General features: G+C 41.6%; 1 protein-coding gene across 1 annotated transcript in view; it reads left to right on the top strand.

The window, feature by feature from the left end:
- Window positions 1-13500: 13500 nt before the first annotated feature.
- LOC115102452 (membrane-associated guanylate kinase, WW and PDZ domain-containing protein 3-like) overlaps window positions 13501-15745 on the top strand; it is a 180673-nt gene continuing 178428 nt past the window's right edge. Inside the window, 1 exon segment of the mRNA XM_029622412.2 lies at window positions 13501-14803. Coding sequence (XP_029478272.2) covers window positions 14497-14803 — 307 coding nt within the window. The 5' untranslated portion in view covers window positions 13501-14496.

Below are 15745 nucleotides of genomic sequence, written 5' to 3'. Positions count from 1 at the left end.
TCAGCTCACCAAAAAGAGCCTGGTCTTTAGGCTCCCAAACCAAAAAATGGTTTGTATTTTTTCAAGTCAGTTTGCGTTCGTTTGACTATGATTGGTGTTAAAACAATTCTAATTAAATTATTAAATGAAATCATACTCTACCTTAACCACAATGTATTTAAAAATGCATTGGTTTGTTACGAAAAAGAATTCTATTACGCATTTGCAATTAAAGTATTGCAAATAGTGGCTCCGCCGCTATTACTAGCAGGCCCGCTAGTTTCTCTAAGCTTCGCTACAGCTAGCTTCGAAGATGGGTTCACAAATGCAGGTGTAGGTTGTGCGTAGAACCGGCTTTAGTGCAGAATTTGCCAAAACAAAATCTCATGTCTACATTATTAAAATGCATCCAAATGCTACTGTGCTTCCGACTCATTTTCCAGCTGTAGTTTTCACAGCTGTCCTTCCTCTCTCTCCTCGGCTGCCAAGTGTGTGACTGAGAGTGAGTTGGCTCCGCCCTCCCTCACGCATCTTTAGATCATTGGTTGACACTGCGTGTCTGACAGGAACAACAGGTGAGTGTTAGTCTGAGCAGTCAGAACGAATGTGTGCGCTTGAGTATTTACGGCCCATATCATTTTATTTATATTTTCGTTCTTTGAATTAGTTAATTCTATTCATTTAAATCGTTTGATGATTCATTGTTTATATATTTTTATTAATAGATTCGGCTCTTCTGATATGCGAGCCGACTCGTTCGCGAACGACCCATCACTAACAGTTATTAGAGGGAACTTACCAGGGATATATCAGGACAGCAGGAGTTGAAAGGAGTAGGCCTACCGGCCTGTAACCTCTCCAGTGGCCGTAGGCAAATATCAACAATTTTATGAAAATACCCATTTTGTGACGTGGAATGTCCTTCTGGCTGAACAGGGGATGACCATGGAGGAGAACGCACAGGAACATTTTTAAATGAATGACTGATTATAACTCAATAGAAAATATTAAGATAACTAATATTGAGAGGAAAATTATGTAATTGTCAAGAACATCGCGTAATGCTAGTATTTAAAAGCTATCTACCATTCTACCGCACTAGCATTTTAGGCTTTTGTTGTGCGTGTCCTCCGTTCAGGTACCTTTTACGCACAAGCATTTTAGGCTTTTGTTGTTCGTGTCCTCCGTTCAGGTGTTTCCCCACCGTTCAGGTGTTTCCCCACAGACATGTGCATTGAGAGAGCTCCTATTAGAAGTGGAAGTCCGTGGATGGTTGAATGGTGGGCCTATAATTCGCCAGCAGATGGAGACATTTGATAAATAATGTATGTCTTATTAATTGTACAACCATTTCTCATTTGGATTTGCGTCATTAAAAAATATTTAAAAGGTATACAATCGCCTATTTTATTTATTGTATTATATAGGCTATACGTTAAGCAACGATTTAACTGGTATCTACAAATGATTAAAATGACACTTCATACCAATCCAAATCAAATTTTATTTGTGACATACGCTGCTTTTTGTTCTATGTTGCTCTTGTCTGTATGCTATGTCTTGCTTGTCCTATGTTGCTATTGTCTATATTGTAATTGTTTTTAATAACCTGCCCAGGGACTGCGGTTGAAAATTAGCCGGCTGGCTAAAACCGGCACTTTTACTGAAACGTTGATTAATGTGCACTGTCCCTGTAAAAATAAAAATAAACTCAAACACATGGTTAGCAGATGTTAATGCGAGTGTAGCGAAATGCTTGAGGAAAGTCATATTCCTGGTCGTAATGATGGTGAGTTGACGTTGCTCTTATATTCAGTAGTTCCTCCCGACAGTATGTAATGAAACCTAAGATTACCTGGGGTACCAATGTAAGAAATAACACGTACAAAAAAACTAAATACTGCATAGTTTCCTAGGAATGCGAAGCGAGGCGGCCATCTCTGTCGGCGCCGGAAGTCTCTCCAGTCATCCAGTCAATCCAGGTATAAAGCAAAGGGATGTTTTTGGCAGACAATTCCTGAGAAAAATGCTAATATATGGCATCCATTGACAATGGCAAAACATTTTTGTGAGGATTCCTCAAATAATTGTTGTATATGTGGCCATGATGAGAGCCAGGCTGTGGGGTGGAGATGTATTTTAGGTAATGGTCCACTTGTGGAGAACTAAAAGCTGTAAATGGCACAGAAATACATCTCTGGGTTATCCATCCTCTGCCTCCAATTACCAAGAGCAGCACCTGTCTGCAACACTGCATACTAACTAACCACCCAGACCCAGAGTAGACAAATCTATTATTCTGCCATGCACATAGAGAGTTACACTTACTCTAAAACTGAAGACCTCCCATATCACAGACCAATAATCATCTTAGCATGTCAATCTTGGTGGGGCAAAAAAAAAGGGGGGTGAATGCGAACAAAGCCACTACACAACACTAAACAATACATTAATTGCAATATAATGATGACAAACGGTGCCCAAACTGTTAGGGCCTAAATAAAGCAGTCCCAACATTTGACCATGAATACACCTGGCTATCAGCGGAGCCTTGTCTGCCAGCGAAACAGTTAATTCTGACTCATTTACGGCCTTTTAAAAAAACATAGTTGATATGGCTGACTTGCTTAAACAAATCTAGTTGAGATGTACAAACTATGGCCTAAGGGGACGACATGGGGATAAGAGGCAATCCGTAATTTCGATTAAGACATTAATGAGCGAACTAGGACGGACGTAGTCAATACAACTATCTGTTTAGCACTTGAAATGTACAGCGAGAAAATTCAGAACATGGGGCGTTCTTACACTGTTGTCCCTGTACACCAAGTCAGAACCGTATGATAAATAAAGGGGCCATATAAGCTCTTACAATATTCAATGATTACATTTCTCTAAAGCATGTTATAGGCTACATGTGCACCACCAAGTCAGAACAATAGGCAAAATTAAGAGGGGTAAATAGACCAAATGATTAGGGTGGGCTATTAACAGCTAACTACACAACATACACTTACTAGTTACACTTTCTTAGCTACAGTATACATATCTCCCTGGCATATTACATAATTTATGCAGCAGCATACAAGACATTTTTGGACTCACCTTGTTGTGCTGTCCTCACTTGAACAGGAAGGTGGCACCGCGGACCTTCGTGAGCAAATTTTGTCATCAAAGTCTAGCATTCTATGGATTTATGGTGCTTACATAAACTGGGAACTGTGAAAAAAACAAGGTCGAATCATAATGGCGTCATTGATCTCCAGGTCGTAGCTTTAGAAAGAGGCCAGATTTACAATTCCGAGTAGAATGACCGTTCAAAACTTATTTTCCCAATCAGAGCTCGTTTATTCTTCCCAGTTGTCTTGAACTCACTGAAGACAAGTTTTTAAGTTGTTTTGAGCGCGGCACAAATCATGCTAATTGACAGCATGGCCAATATTGAATGTTTATACAATTTTAAACTTGGAAAAGAGCCCCTTAATCCCACATTTGGGACCACAAGGCCACTGTCACTGATTCCTTCCAAACCACTCATTGTTTAATTTGCTATTTCCAACTTGTGTAATGTTTATGTCCAATGGCTGATGAGCACCGATAAGTTTTATCTATAATTTCTCTTCATTATTTCTCTTCATATGACAAGGATTGAAAAGGATTTGCCAGTATATTGTCGACTTGATTCATGATGACTGCTAGCTAGGATTTTGAAAGTATGATGTTGACATGAGGCCTCTTTACTGTCCCGAGAATTTCTAGGCTGGAGGCAGGCCCTTTTCCCATAGAACTCAATTTTTATGGAATGGTCTGCCTATCCATGTGAGAGACGCAGACTCGGCCTTGACCTTTAAGTCTTTATTGAAGACTCATCTCTTCAGTAGGTCCTATGATAGTGTAGTCTGGCCCAGGGGTGTGAAGGTGAACGGAAAGGTACTGGAGCGATGAACCGCCCTTGCTGTCTCTGCCTGGCCGGTTCCCCTCTCTCACTGGGATTCTCTGCCGGGTTCGTGCCGTGGGGGAGATCTTCGTGGGCTATACTCGGCCTTGTCTCAGGGTAGTAGGTTGGTGTTTGAAGATATCCCTCTAGTGTTGTGGGGGCTGTGCTTTGGCAAATTGAGTGGGGTTAAATTCACACAGGACACCAGATAAAACAGGAGAAAAACTCCAGATATAACAGACTGACCCTAGCCCCCTGACAAATAAACTATTGCAGCATAAATACTGGAGGCTGAGACAGGAGGGGTTGGGAGACGCTGTGGCCCAGTCAGACGATACCCCCGGACAGTGCCAAGCAGGCAGGATATAAGTATGCTCACTCTAATTCTCTCTCTTTTTATCTCTTTCTCTAGGAGGACCTGAGCCCTAGGACCATGCCTCAGGACTACCTGGCCTAATGACTCCTTGCTGTCCCCAGTACACCTGGTCATGCTGCTGCGCCAGATTCAACTGTTCTGCCTGCGGCTATGGAACCCTGACCTGTTCACTGGATGTGCTACCTTGTCCCGGGCCTGCTGTTTTGGACTATCTCTACCACACCTGCTGTGTCTAACTCTGAATGATTGGCTATGAAAAGCCAACTGACATTTACTCCTGAGGTGCTGACTTGTTGCACCCCCTACGAACACTGTAATTATTATTATCTGATCCTCCTGGTCATCAATTAACATTTGAACATCTTGGCCATGTTCTGTTATAGTCTCCACCCGGGACAGCCCTGAATGACAGGTCACCACTGCATATAGGCCATCTATAGGCCTACTCTGTAGCTACATGACAACATTGATAATCACCACAACTAAATGTTATCAACCACTGTGAATCAGTTTGTAAAATATCGGAGCCCTATGACCATGAGTATTAGGCGAAGTGGTCTTCCCTAATGAAGTCAAACCAATACATAACCATTCGCAACCTCTGGCCGAGGATGCCCTATCACACAGGAAAACAGCTGATCCAACCAAGAGGTAACTGAGTTTGAAATGTTTGTGAGACTGCGCTAAATAATGGCACCGGCTACTTTTAACTTGCAACCTGATTTTCAAATGAACGTTTAAGTAACTTCGATGTGTCTGCCTTTCCTAAGAAGTTGGAGAATGTGTCAAATAAAAATGCAGATAAACGCTAAAACAAGCGGTCCACGGATTGTCTACGCATAGGAGGAGTAAATAGCATTGTTATTCTGCCCTACACGGTATCAAGAACACAGGTCATACTCAAAGTCCATGAATGGGAATTAATGGATGAGAATGAGCACATAAAATTGCTGACGGCAATCATTGTCACATGGTTTGGGCTGCATCTGGAATCAGGGGTGCAACTAGTTTTAGAAGTCGGGGGACATAACCTGGTGGGGGTCCTCCCTCAGATTTTTGGGGACATCTAAAGCTAATTTCCTCAATTTCTACTAAGGCTGTAGCAGACAAAAAAATCCTTGGTTGCCAAATAACAATGTGATTCACATTTTCAAACAGTCCATTTATATTTCTCAACGGGGCTATACATTTTTGGGTGATGTTTTTTTCTTGCCTGAGTCAGTATCTAGTGTTCAGCGAAATAACAACAATGTCAAATACAGGTAGCCTAGTCAAATAATTAACATCTAATAACATTAACCGTTACTCTCTCGCGGGAATTCCACTACCGATCTGTATGTAGCCAAACAAAAGCCAAATAAATTGACAAAATTCGTAAATGAAATGAAATGAAAAAAGAAAAAAACTTGTTTCTCACAAGTGTAGCATAGGTTGAGTTCTGCAAAACACCGTGTCCACTCTGACAATGAGAATGGTAAATGACTGTAATAATAATATATTGAATGCATTAACACAAATGATCGTAACCAAACAAACATCTTAGATTAGAAATTCTGGGAATTAACGGTAAACGTAGGCTAATGCTAGTGATATATGTAACAAGGATTTGATAGACACAGCAGACAATGCACACAATGAAGTTATGAAACAATGAATGCCCACGAAATGGCTCCTCGATGGATTTCACCACGGCCTCCTCAAAGGATTAGTCCACTGAGACAGGCGCAAATCAGACAGGCGTCTCGTGTGCCATGGAAAAAAGTATCTATTTGCATCTGCTTGACAATTTTTTTTCCATACAGACCCCTTTTGTCATACAGTATTCCATATTAGGCACCCAAACTGTATGGAATTTGCACAGTATTTTTTATTTAAGCTTTATTTAACGAGGCAAGCAAGTTAAGAACAAATTCTTATTTTCAATGTTGGCCAAACACGGAGGACACTGAGCCAATTTTGCGTCGCCCTATGGTACCACCAATCACGGCCTGTTGTGATACAGCCTGGAATCGAACCAGGGTCTGCAGTGATGCAGTGTCTTAGACCACTCTGCCACTTGGGAGCCTTAATCTTGTATACCGTTAAATTTGTAATAAATCAAATCTAGTGATGCATAACTTGACATTTCTGCCATCAAATGTGACATTGTGGGAGGATAACCAACCTTCAGATTAATGGCAATGCATTTCTTAGCCACTATAAATGCTAGGTTACACAGTTTCTTCTAATAACAGTATCATCATTTCCAATCAAACAAAAAGATGGAGAAGGGAGAATCTGTAGACATGCTGAGATAAAAGAACATACTCCTGACCAGAATTCAGCCAGTCTTCACAAGACCATAACATATGCAAATATTGTGTTTTACACCTCCAGCAGAGGAATTATATTTCTGAGTGAATGATATTCAGATTCACTGGCATATAGTATGCTCTATGGAGGGTCTTAAACTGCAGTCATTTGTCTGACATTATATGAACATGACTGGGCATTCAACCATACCTGTATACATTCATCATCATCAATAGTGTCTCCCAGTGTAAGGGCCGACAACGGATAGGAGAAGCAGGTACGGGGAGTCACACATTTATTCGGGAACAGACAAGGAAACAAGACAGGAACACGGGTAACACGGACATGAGACAATTAATCCTGAACCAGGGAACAGAGCTTGGGAACAGACAGATATATGGAAGGTAATGTCACATGTAATTGAGTCCACGTGAGTCCAATGATTGCTGATGCGCGTGACGAGGGGAAGGCAGGTGTGCGTACTGATGGTGGCTTGAGTGCGTAATGCTGGTGATCCTGGCGCCCTCGAGCGCCAGGGGGAGGAAGAGAGGGCAGGCGTGACACCCAGGTCTTCCTAACATTTTTGTTTTGACATGTTTTGTGTTATCGGTAAAAGCCTCTATCAACCCTTGATACAGTTTGGAAAAGAACTTTGGAGGTTTGTCAGAATGCCTTAAAATAGTTTCAATGTTTGAAACTTCTGGCTTGTCCAGTGTTTGCTGCACAGAGAGAATAAAGTGTTGTATCTGCAAAAGATCACCTCAGCGCTGTCACAGACTGGTCTTCCCTGGTTGCTTGACCCTGCTGAGACCCCTGTCATCATCTGACCCTGCTCAGATGAGGCATGACAAATAATTACCTTGGTGTACATTTATACATTCTATTATCAATGAATAGAATCAATGGTTCAATAATTGAAATGACCATCACTCCCAGATCCCAGACTGTAACCTACCCATCAACTCCAGATGGAACTTTGTATCCATTCACTGATTGTTATAATAATATATAGTGAAAAATTAACCTGAGCTCCGTAGACTGGTCTTCCCTGGCTATCTGATCCTGCTAAGACATGGTGAGCATAGTGTGATGTACTGACTCTGCACCATGACAGTGTAGCCTGTAGAGCTGTTTATACCATGGCAGTGTGAAAAGTTGTGAATTAGGTAGGGAAACAGACAGATCAATAACGTTACATTGTATGCTGAATTATAAAAACTCCCATTGGGCTGAAAAAAAAATGGAAGAATATTGGTCTTCAATCGTTTGGCCGCTGGTTTCATCCTTTGATTCAGGTCAAGTGTGATTGAGGCAAAAATTACAGCTAAAGTTAGTGAGCTAGCTGGGTCATTCCAAAATTGGAGGACATTTTCTTTCCCACCCATGGAATTTCAAAAAATCCATGCCCAAAATACAAAACCATGCACTTGTTTAAATTATACTTGTCCTGAGACTAAATGTAAATCTAGTTGTAGATCAAGTGGTTCCAAAATGATTTAAAATAGCAGCATTGTATCTCCTTCAGTTCACTCTGCAGGTGAAATTGATAAGTGACAATATATTTCTATGTTCTTTTAGTCAATGTGATGTTGGGAGGAAGAAAATGGAGGGCTGCTAAAGCAAAATTAAACAGGGAGCTGCAGAAAATACAAGATCAGTTGAGGAAAGTCAAACAGCGATCAGAAAAATACAGAAAGCGGCTCCAACGATCGAAAAAGGACAACCCATCTCCAGAATCCAAAGTCAACAAGTTGGTTCGGCAAATCTCGGACACATCCCTAAGGAGAAACCTGTTGTTTCATACAGCAGTAGCTGAGGAAGTACGTAACAAGTACACATTCAAAGAGGAAGGAACCTCCTGAGGAAGTACAGGTTGATTGGCAGAGGAGGTTTTTGGATTTTCAAGGAGGAGGTGGACAAAACTGGCAAATTAAAATGTCTACAGCTACCAGAGGAAGAAACACGAGGGGATTGCTGCCACCCTGAGATCAACGGTGAGATTATTATCTTTACGTGACGATGTCAGCAGGAACTGGAAAAAAGCAAACGGTGACAAAAGAAAAGGAGAAAATGCAGAGAAGATTAGTGGTGGATTCAATGAAGAACCTCCATTTGAAGTTCCTGGATAAGCATACCAACCTCCGTCTATCATACTCACTGTTCTGCACACTTTGCCTCTACTGGGTTGTGCATCCAACATCGGCAGATCGTGACACGTGCATGCGCAAACAACATGAAATTCTAGGCTTTATTGCCAAAAAGCTTCACCAGATGCACATCCTCGACACATCCAATGTGGAGAGCCTGACACATGCCATCACAAGCAAGCAATGTATGTATGGGGAATGTGAGCAATGCACCAATAATACCTATGCATTCAAAAGCCACTACAGAGACACCGATCGCATCTCCTACCTTCAGTGGGCCACTGTGGACAAAGAGCACAACAATTGTCCTGGAGCAGCCTCAAAGATCACTTTGAACAAATAATTTGAATGACCCCAAGAAGAGCTGGTGGAAACTTCTAAGGTTTTGCTCCAGAAGTCCAGGCGCCATCTCTATAACATCAGACAGCAATATGCTTTCTCACGGGCCCTGAAGCTGAACCTCCCTGCAAATTAATGTGCAGTCCATATTGACTGCTCTGAGAACTACGGCTGCAAGTACAGCGCTCAAGCACAAGCTGTTCTTTTTGGTGCATCACACCAACAGGCCACTTTGCACACATGGAGGGGGCATCTGCCCCTACCTCCTGCACTGTATCGGCATTCAGGCTGAAGGGACTACCTGCCATATGGCAACACCTGGAGCCCATCCTGAGAGAAATCAGACAGATATGACCAGATGTGACAACCATCTTTTTTTTTTTGCGACGGTCCTTGCCACACAGTACAAGCAGTGTGGTAATTTTGACCTCTTTTGTACTGACATTTTCAAGAAGGGTTTTAACAAGAGGAACCTGGAACTACTTTGAAGCCAGTCATGGCAAAGGTGCCCCAGATGGTGTGGGTGGCACATTGAAGAGGAGGGTCGACAGGCTTGTCAGCCAAGGAGTTCATATCCCCACGGCATTGTCCCTGTACCAAGCTCTGAGTGAGGGACAATCGAAGCTGGAATTGTTTTACATTCAGGAGCAAACTGTGGAGGATGCAGTGAAAGAAATGCCAGATGAGGCTCTACCGGGTGGTCAGTCTTTCACCTGGGAAAATTCTCTACCGCAACGTCAACTGCATTTGTTCTGCAACAGGGAATCTGGAGTGTGATTGCCGAAAAACAAAGTGCTTCAGCTTTAATGCCACAGATGACCACACAGAAGACCCCATGCACAGCACACCCAAAGAAGTGCAGTGGCACAGTCCAGAGGTTGTGGGGAAATGCTGTGCCCTGGTGTATGACCACAACATTTGGCCGTTGAGGGATGATCTCCTTTGGTATCCCTTTGAGGATGTGCTGACCCTCATTCCTCCCCCAGAGAACTTTACCTCCCGCCACATGGACATCGCAAGTGAGGTATGGAATACTCTGGCCAGCCACTAAAATTAAATCTGTACATTATAACATCAGCTTTCTAAAATATTGATCAGTTCATGACTATTTTTGATATGCTCATTCATTTTAATGCCAGGTTGTCGGCCTACTGTGATATGACAATTTTTTATTTTTGTCCATTGAATGTTTGATCAGATCCAGTTTGTGGTCTTGTTGACATGTTTATTTTTTATCATTACCACTCATCCTGTTGATCCTTCTTCGAAAAGATATATACAATATTATTAAACAACATTCCTATGGTTCTGGGTATTATTTGTCACATTTATGTCATGATCTACAATCAATAGAAATGTAATCCATTCAACCCTGTTACTTTGAGCAACACTGTTACTCTAATTTCAACCCTGTTACCATAGCATTTATATTTAAATGATCTTAAATTATTTTTTCAGCCCACGAGGGTTTAACCTATTGTTCTTTTATTAGTTTGAATGTTTATATGCATGACGTATTTGAGCAAAAATGTGAAGATAAATACTGAAATTAGTAGAATTTTTCAATTTGTTAAAACAAAACATGTGACTATTGAAAAGTTGGGCAAGATAGATTTCAAAAGTTGCTTAAATTAATAATATAAGTCAAGTCTTATCTGAAATTAAATGAGCATTGAATGTGAATATGACTTTCTTTACTTCATGGTAAAGGATTTATTCATGTTTAATAAATATTTTATTTATTAAACATTTATTAATGTTTAATAAATCCTTTACCATTAAGTAAAGAAAGTCACATTGAATACTCATTTAATTTCAGATAAGACTTGACTTATATTAATTTAAGCAACTTTTGAAATGTATCTTGCCTGAGTATTCATAACAGGGTTGCGCCAAATATAGCACACAACAAATAAAATATCTCATAAAAAGTGTACCTTTGATGCCTGAGCTGGACGAAACAAATGATTTGATAGTTTATTGCATTTTTTCTTAAATACAGAACAGAAAATTATCAAATAAAGGGTTCATTTTTCAAAAGTGTTGATGCTAAAATTGTACTCCAATTCTGGAATGACCCAGCTAACATTAGCCAACTTTTGGTTAGCTCTAATAGTACATCAACTGGCAAACTATCCAAGTTATTTTACTTATGTTGAAATGGGACAAAAAGGCTACAAAACATTTCCATACACACAACAGCTGCTAGATGCTGCTACCTGACAGATAGCTAGGGGCTAGAGCTGGACTGGCTGTGGTAGCTACTAGCTAGCTAGTTCATTCTCTTCAGACAGAAAGAACGTCAGTCGAGAGGGGATGAAACATTAGCTAATGTTACATGTCAGTTACACTACTAGCTCAGCACTGGGAATAAATATTCATTCTTTCTGTTAAGTCAAACAGTTACCTTGACAGCTACATCAGTCAAATAAAGAGCAGCCAGTTTCTTCTCTGCTTGCTTTTACTACTCAGAGAAAAAGCAAACAGCCTACCCAACCACTGAGGTGTCTGCATGGTACTCAAGCACAACTATGCCACTTTTTGTATCACAGTGCAATTATAAAAGTGTGTGTGTGTGGGGTCATGTCCCCAGTGAAAGTTGCGCCCCTGTCTGGAACTATAGCTCTATCGAGGGATTTTCAGACTGTCTAGATTCTATTGTTACACCAGATAATGTGATTAACTCCATCCTTGGAGTTACAGGTTTGACTATTTAAAATGTCACCAGAGATTTTAACTAACCTGGTAGACTATAGAGAATATATTTGTTCTAGATTCGGCCAAACATGTCGTCTAAAATGTCTGTGTCCAGTTGCAGGTGATGCGTTTGAATTTAGAAAATTCTCGGTTAAAATAAAAATAGTTGCTCCATGAAGTAAATCCATCAATGTGTACGTTGCCATTTTGTCTATTTAAAATGCATTTTCTCTCATTAATTAAGGTGGGTCCACCCCAAAGTGCCACGTCATGATGACACGGCTATCTCATGCTGGGAACTTGGAAATCTCCGACATCCAACTTCAGTGCGTTCAAGACAACTGGGAAATCGGGGAGAAAAAACGAGATCCGATTGGAAAAAATAATTTCGAACAGTAGTAAACTCTGGAATTTTTCTAGAGCTCCGACTTTCCGACCTGAAGATCGTTGACATCATGATTTGACCTTGTTTTGTTTTGTCTTGAAAGCACCACCAATCAATAAATAGACAAGATGGCGGTGTACACATGGTTGGATTACTTCATGGAGCAAAAAAAATATTTTATTTCAATAATGGTGCATTTTCTAAATTAAAATGCACCATCTGCAACTGGACACTTCCATTTTAGAAGATATACGTTTGGCCGAATCGAGAATGAAGATGGTATCACCAATACCAGGTTAGATGAAAAATCGGATGTTTTGTTTTGGCAAACCTGTAACTCCCAGTAATGGATACCGCTCATCTTTGGTTAAATCACATTATCACTGCAGTGCTAGCTGTAGTTTATCCTTTCAGTACTAGATTCATTATCTGATCCTTTAATTGTGGGTGGACAACATGCCAGTCATGCTGCAAGAGCTCTCATAGGCTGGAGGACATCCTCCGGAAGTTGTCATTATTACTATGTAAGTCTATGGAAGGGGGTGAGAACCTAGAGCCTCCTAGATTTTGTATTTAAGTCAATGTACCCAGAGGAGGACGTAAGCTAGCTGTCCTCTGGCTACACCATGGTGCTACCCTACAGAGTGCTGTTGAGGCTACTGTCGACCTTCTGTGCAAAATAGTGTATTTTAATCCATTATTTGGTGGCGTGAGTATAGTTTTATCTAAAAAGGATAACTTTTTAAGTGTTTTACCATTTAGATTTTTATGAAATTCACTGAGGATGGTCCTCCCCTTCTTCCTCTGAGGAGCCTCTACTGCTCTGTGTCTACACATTCTCAGGACCTACAAGTTAATTTAACCACAAGATGGCACAGTCACGCAAGAGTTGACGCACTGGACATCCTCCCCTCAATAAATGACACGCGAAAATACTTGGCCCTACAGTATGCTATAAAAAATATACAAATGGATTTGTAATTGCACTGTCCTGGTTCCAGTTAACAAACTACTAATTAAAATTGTTAGGACTACTTTGTAGTTTCATAGCACTATGATGGCAATTTAATTGACAGCGTCTGTAATCTACAAGAAAATAATATTGTTGCAATATTTCATCTACCTAGTGGGCACGCTCGATTTACTCAGCTGAGCGCCGGGTCCCAAAACTTACCCAACGCGTGTGACTGGGAACTCAGTCCACCCAGAAAGCTTGACGAGCTAAATCAAGCAAAGCGGGTCAATTGAAACAGAGTTTGCGCAGAAGCCCCGCCCAACCATTTCCATTGGTTGATTTGCATTGTTTTACTCCGTTCCCACCATCTGATTGGAGGCAACCCCAAGCAGTCATTGGCGCCTGGATGGGCTTTCCTTCGAGAAATCAACACGGTGAAAACAAGCAAAAAAGTTATTCGTGATTTCTTGTTTTATGGTTAGTTCCATAGACTCCTGCGCCTAAATCTCCCCAGTTCTGTGAGCCACCGGGCTGAATCTGACACGAGACCACATGGGGCGTCAACTGACGAGACGGCGCTCTCTGAGCTGGGCTTACGAGGGTTGAAGAATAGGGAGCAAGTTGCCAGCAGAGTAGGCTACACTACCCGAGTTCTGCGAATACATTCGCTGCTGATGCCAGGTATGTTGTTCCGTTTCCAAGGACTGCGTCGCTGAAGTCACCGGTGGAGGAGGTAAAACAAGTGCGCGGAACTAAGTTGGCCCCTGGCGAATTTTGGATGAAGAATTGTCAGAGGGTGTAGGCAACAGTTGTTTATACTCAATAATTTAACGACATAGCTAGTTGTTCGGGGTAATGTAGTTAATGGAATTGATACATCGACTGAGTCAAGTGGAGAGTCTGTGTAGTCAAGGCTATAGACTCAACGACGGATCGATCCAAAATTGAGTTATTGGCTATTGTGCGTAATAGGCTTTTATAAAACTGTTTATCAGACCGATTCACTGTAAGTAAGCAGTAGGCTACTCATTCAGAAGTAGAGCTTCATTGCCCAGCTACCCAAGAATTTAGTGCGAGGGACAACATCAGCATCCCCGCGATCGATCTAGCCTCCTGCGACAACACTGACGCAGATAGTCTTGCACTACAGTCTACTATTGTATCGCAGACCGGTGATGTTCCAATAATTCGGGATGTTCATACGGATAATGCTTTGAAATGACATTTGCTCAATGAATGGAATGGAATACAAAAACACTAGTGAGCAGATTGTCTCATCTCATTATCTCTATGCAATAGTCACATCTGCATCTTAAAAATAACTGCTTGTCTCGTCTCTCAAACAACCACACAGTCTGGGACTCTAAAGATTTACAAGAGGGATTAAACATGTCCAAAACGCTTAAGAAGAAGAAGCACTGGTCCGGCAAAGTCCAGGAGTGCGCGCTATCATGGGGGAATGCCGAGGAGTTCGGCTCGGTTGTGGACGTACAAGGGGGAGCAGAGCTGGGAGAATTCCCATACCTGGGACATGTGATTACGGAGGCAATGGTCTGTCACGTCGGGAGGTTACCGAACATCGGGGACGTGCTTCTGGAAGTGAACGGCACCCCTGTCAGCGGCCTGACCAACCGAGACACCCTCGCTGTCATCCGCCACTTTCCGGAGCCCATCCGTATCAAGACCGTCAAACCAGGTATGTTTAGTGTTGTTATTACCGTTCAGAGGTTTTGCAGCCTAGGCCTACTCTTCAAAGTTATGCATTTTACCGTGATGTGTTTCGTAATATGGCATACTTGTCGTACTATGGTAACCTTTGTCTGGTCTGTGAAATCAAATTGACCCCATACGTGAGCTGTGACAACATGCATTCTTCTAGTTAACTCTCACCTGCCCCAAAGTCCACTCAGATAATCACATTCAGAAGACTTGAATTGTTGTCTTGCCAGTACACACACTATGTGTTGTCCTTTCGGTGTAATCCTATTTGCCCAGGGCAGTTAATGGCCCGAGTCATAGCTGTGGGGTTAACTGGGACTGCACACGGTCTCTGGTTGGAATGGAATAAATAGTCAAGCTTGTAATTGGGCTGCGTCTTTGGCCTCCAGGATAGTGGAAGGATCAGATGTGTGTGGCCTTTATTTGTCTCCTAGACTGCTTATGCCAGTACATCAAGCAGTATAAACTGGGTCATTCCACCAGTTCAGTGCCTTTTTGAGAAGTGTAACTTGGTTACATTTTTTGTTGTTGTAACATCCTGTCATAAAAATCACATGTTAAACATTAATTATTATTATTTTTTTAATCTCATCTGAAGAGGTACAAGGAAAAAGACTGTGACAAATACAGTAACAGGGAGGACTGTAACAGGGTGGATGATTTCTTCTTAAGTGAGCCAGAACTCCCCATGAGGACTAGAATCTTGTTGTGTGCAACAGGGAGGGTCAATTGAATGCAAGCTGCACATGAAACAAGGTGTGAACATTTCTAGCCTGCTGTCTTTGTAACAGGGTGGCTGCGTTATGCTCGACCCGCTCCGTTTTCCACCACAAAACACCAGAAAATGGCCAAAAAAAGACTAGGAACGGCTCACCTGCTTTTACACTGTTCTCACTTAGATGTTCAATGTTTCTTTTGA

The sequence above is a fragment of the Oncorhynchus nerka genome, linkage group LG20 (genome assembly GCF_034236695.1).
Source record: "Oncorhynchus nerka isolate Pitt River linkage group LG20, Oner_Uvic_2.0, whole genome shotgun sequence".
Taxonomy (NCBI): domain Eukaryota; kingdom Metazoa; phylum Chordata; class Actinopteri; order Salmoniformes; family Salmonidae; genus Oncorhynchus; species Oncorhynchus nerka.
The sequence above is the reverse complement of the archived record's forward strand: the minus strand, read 5'-3'. Positions and strand labels throughout refer to the sequence as shown.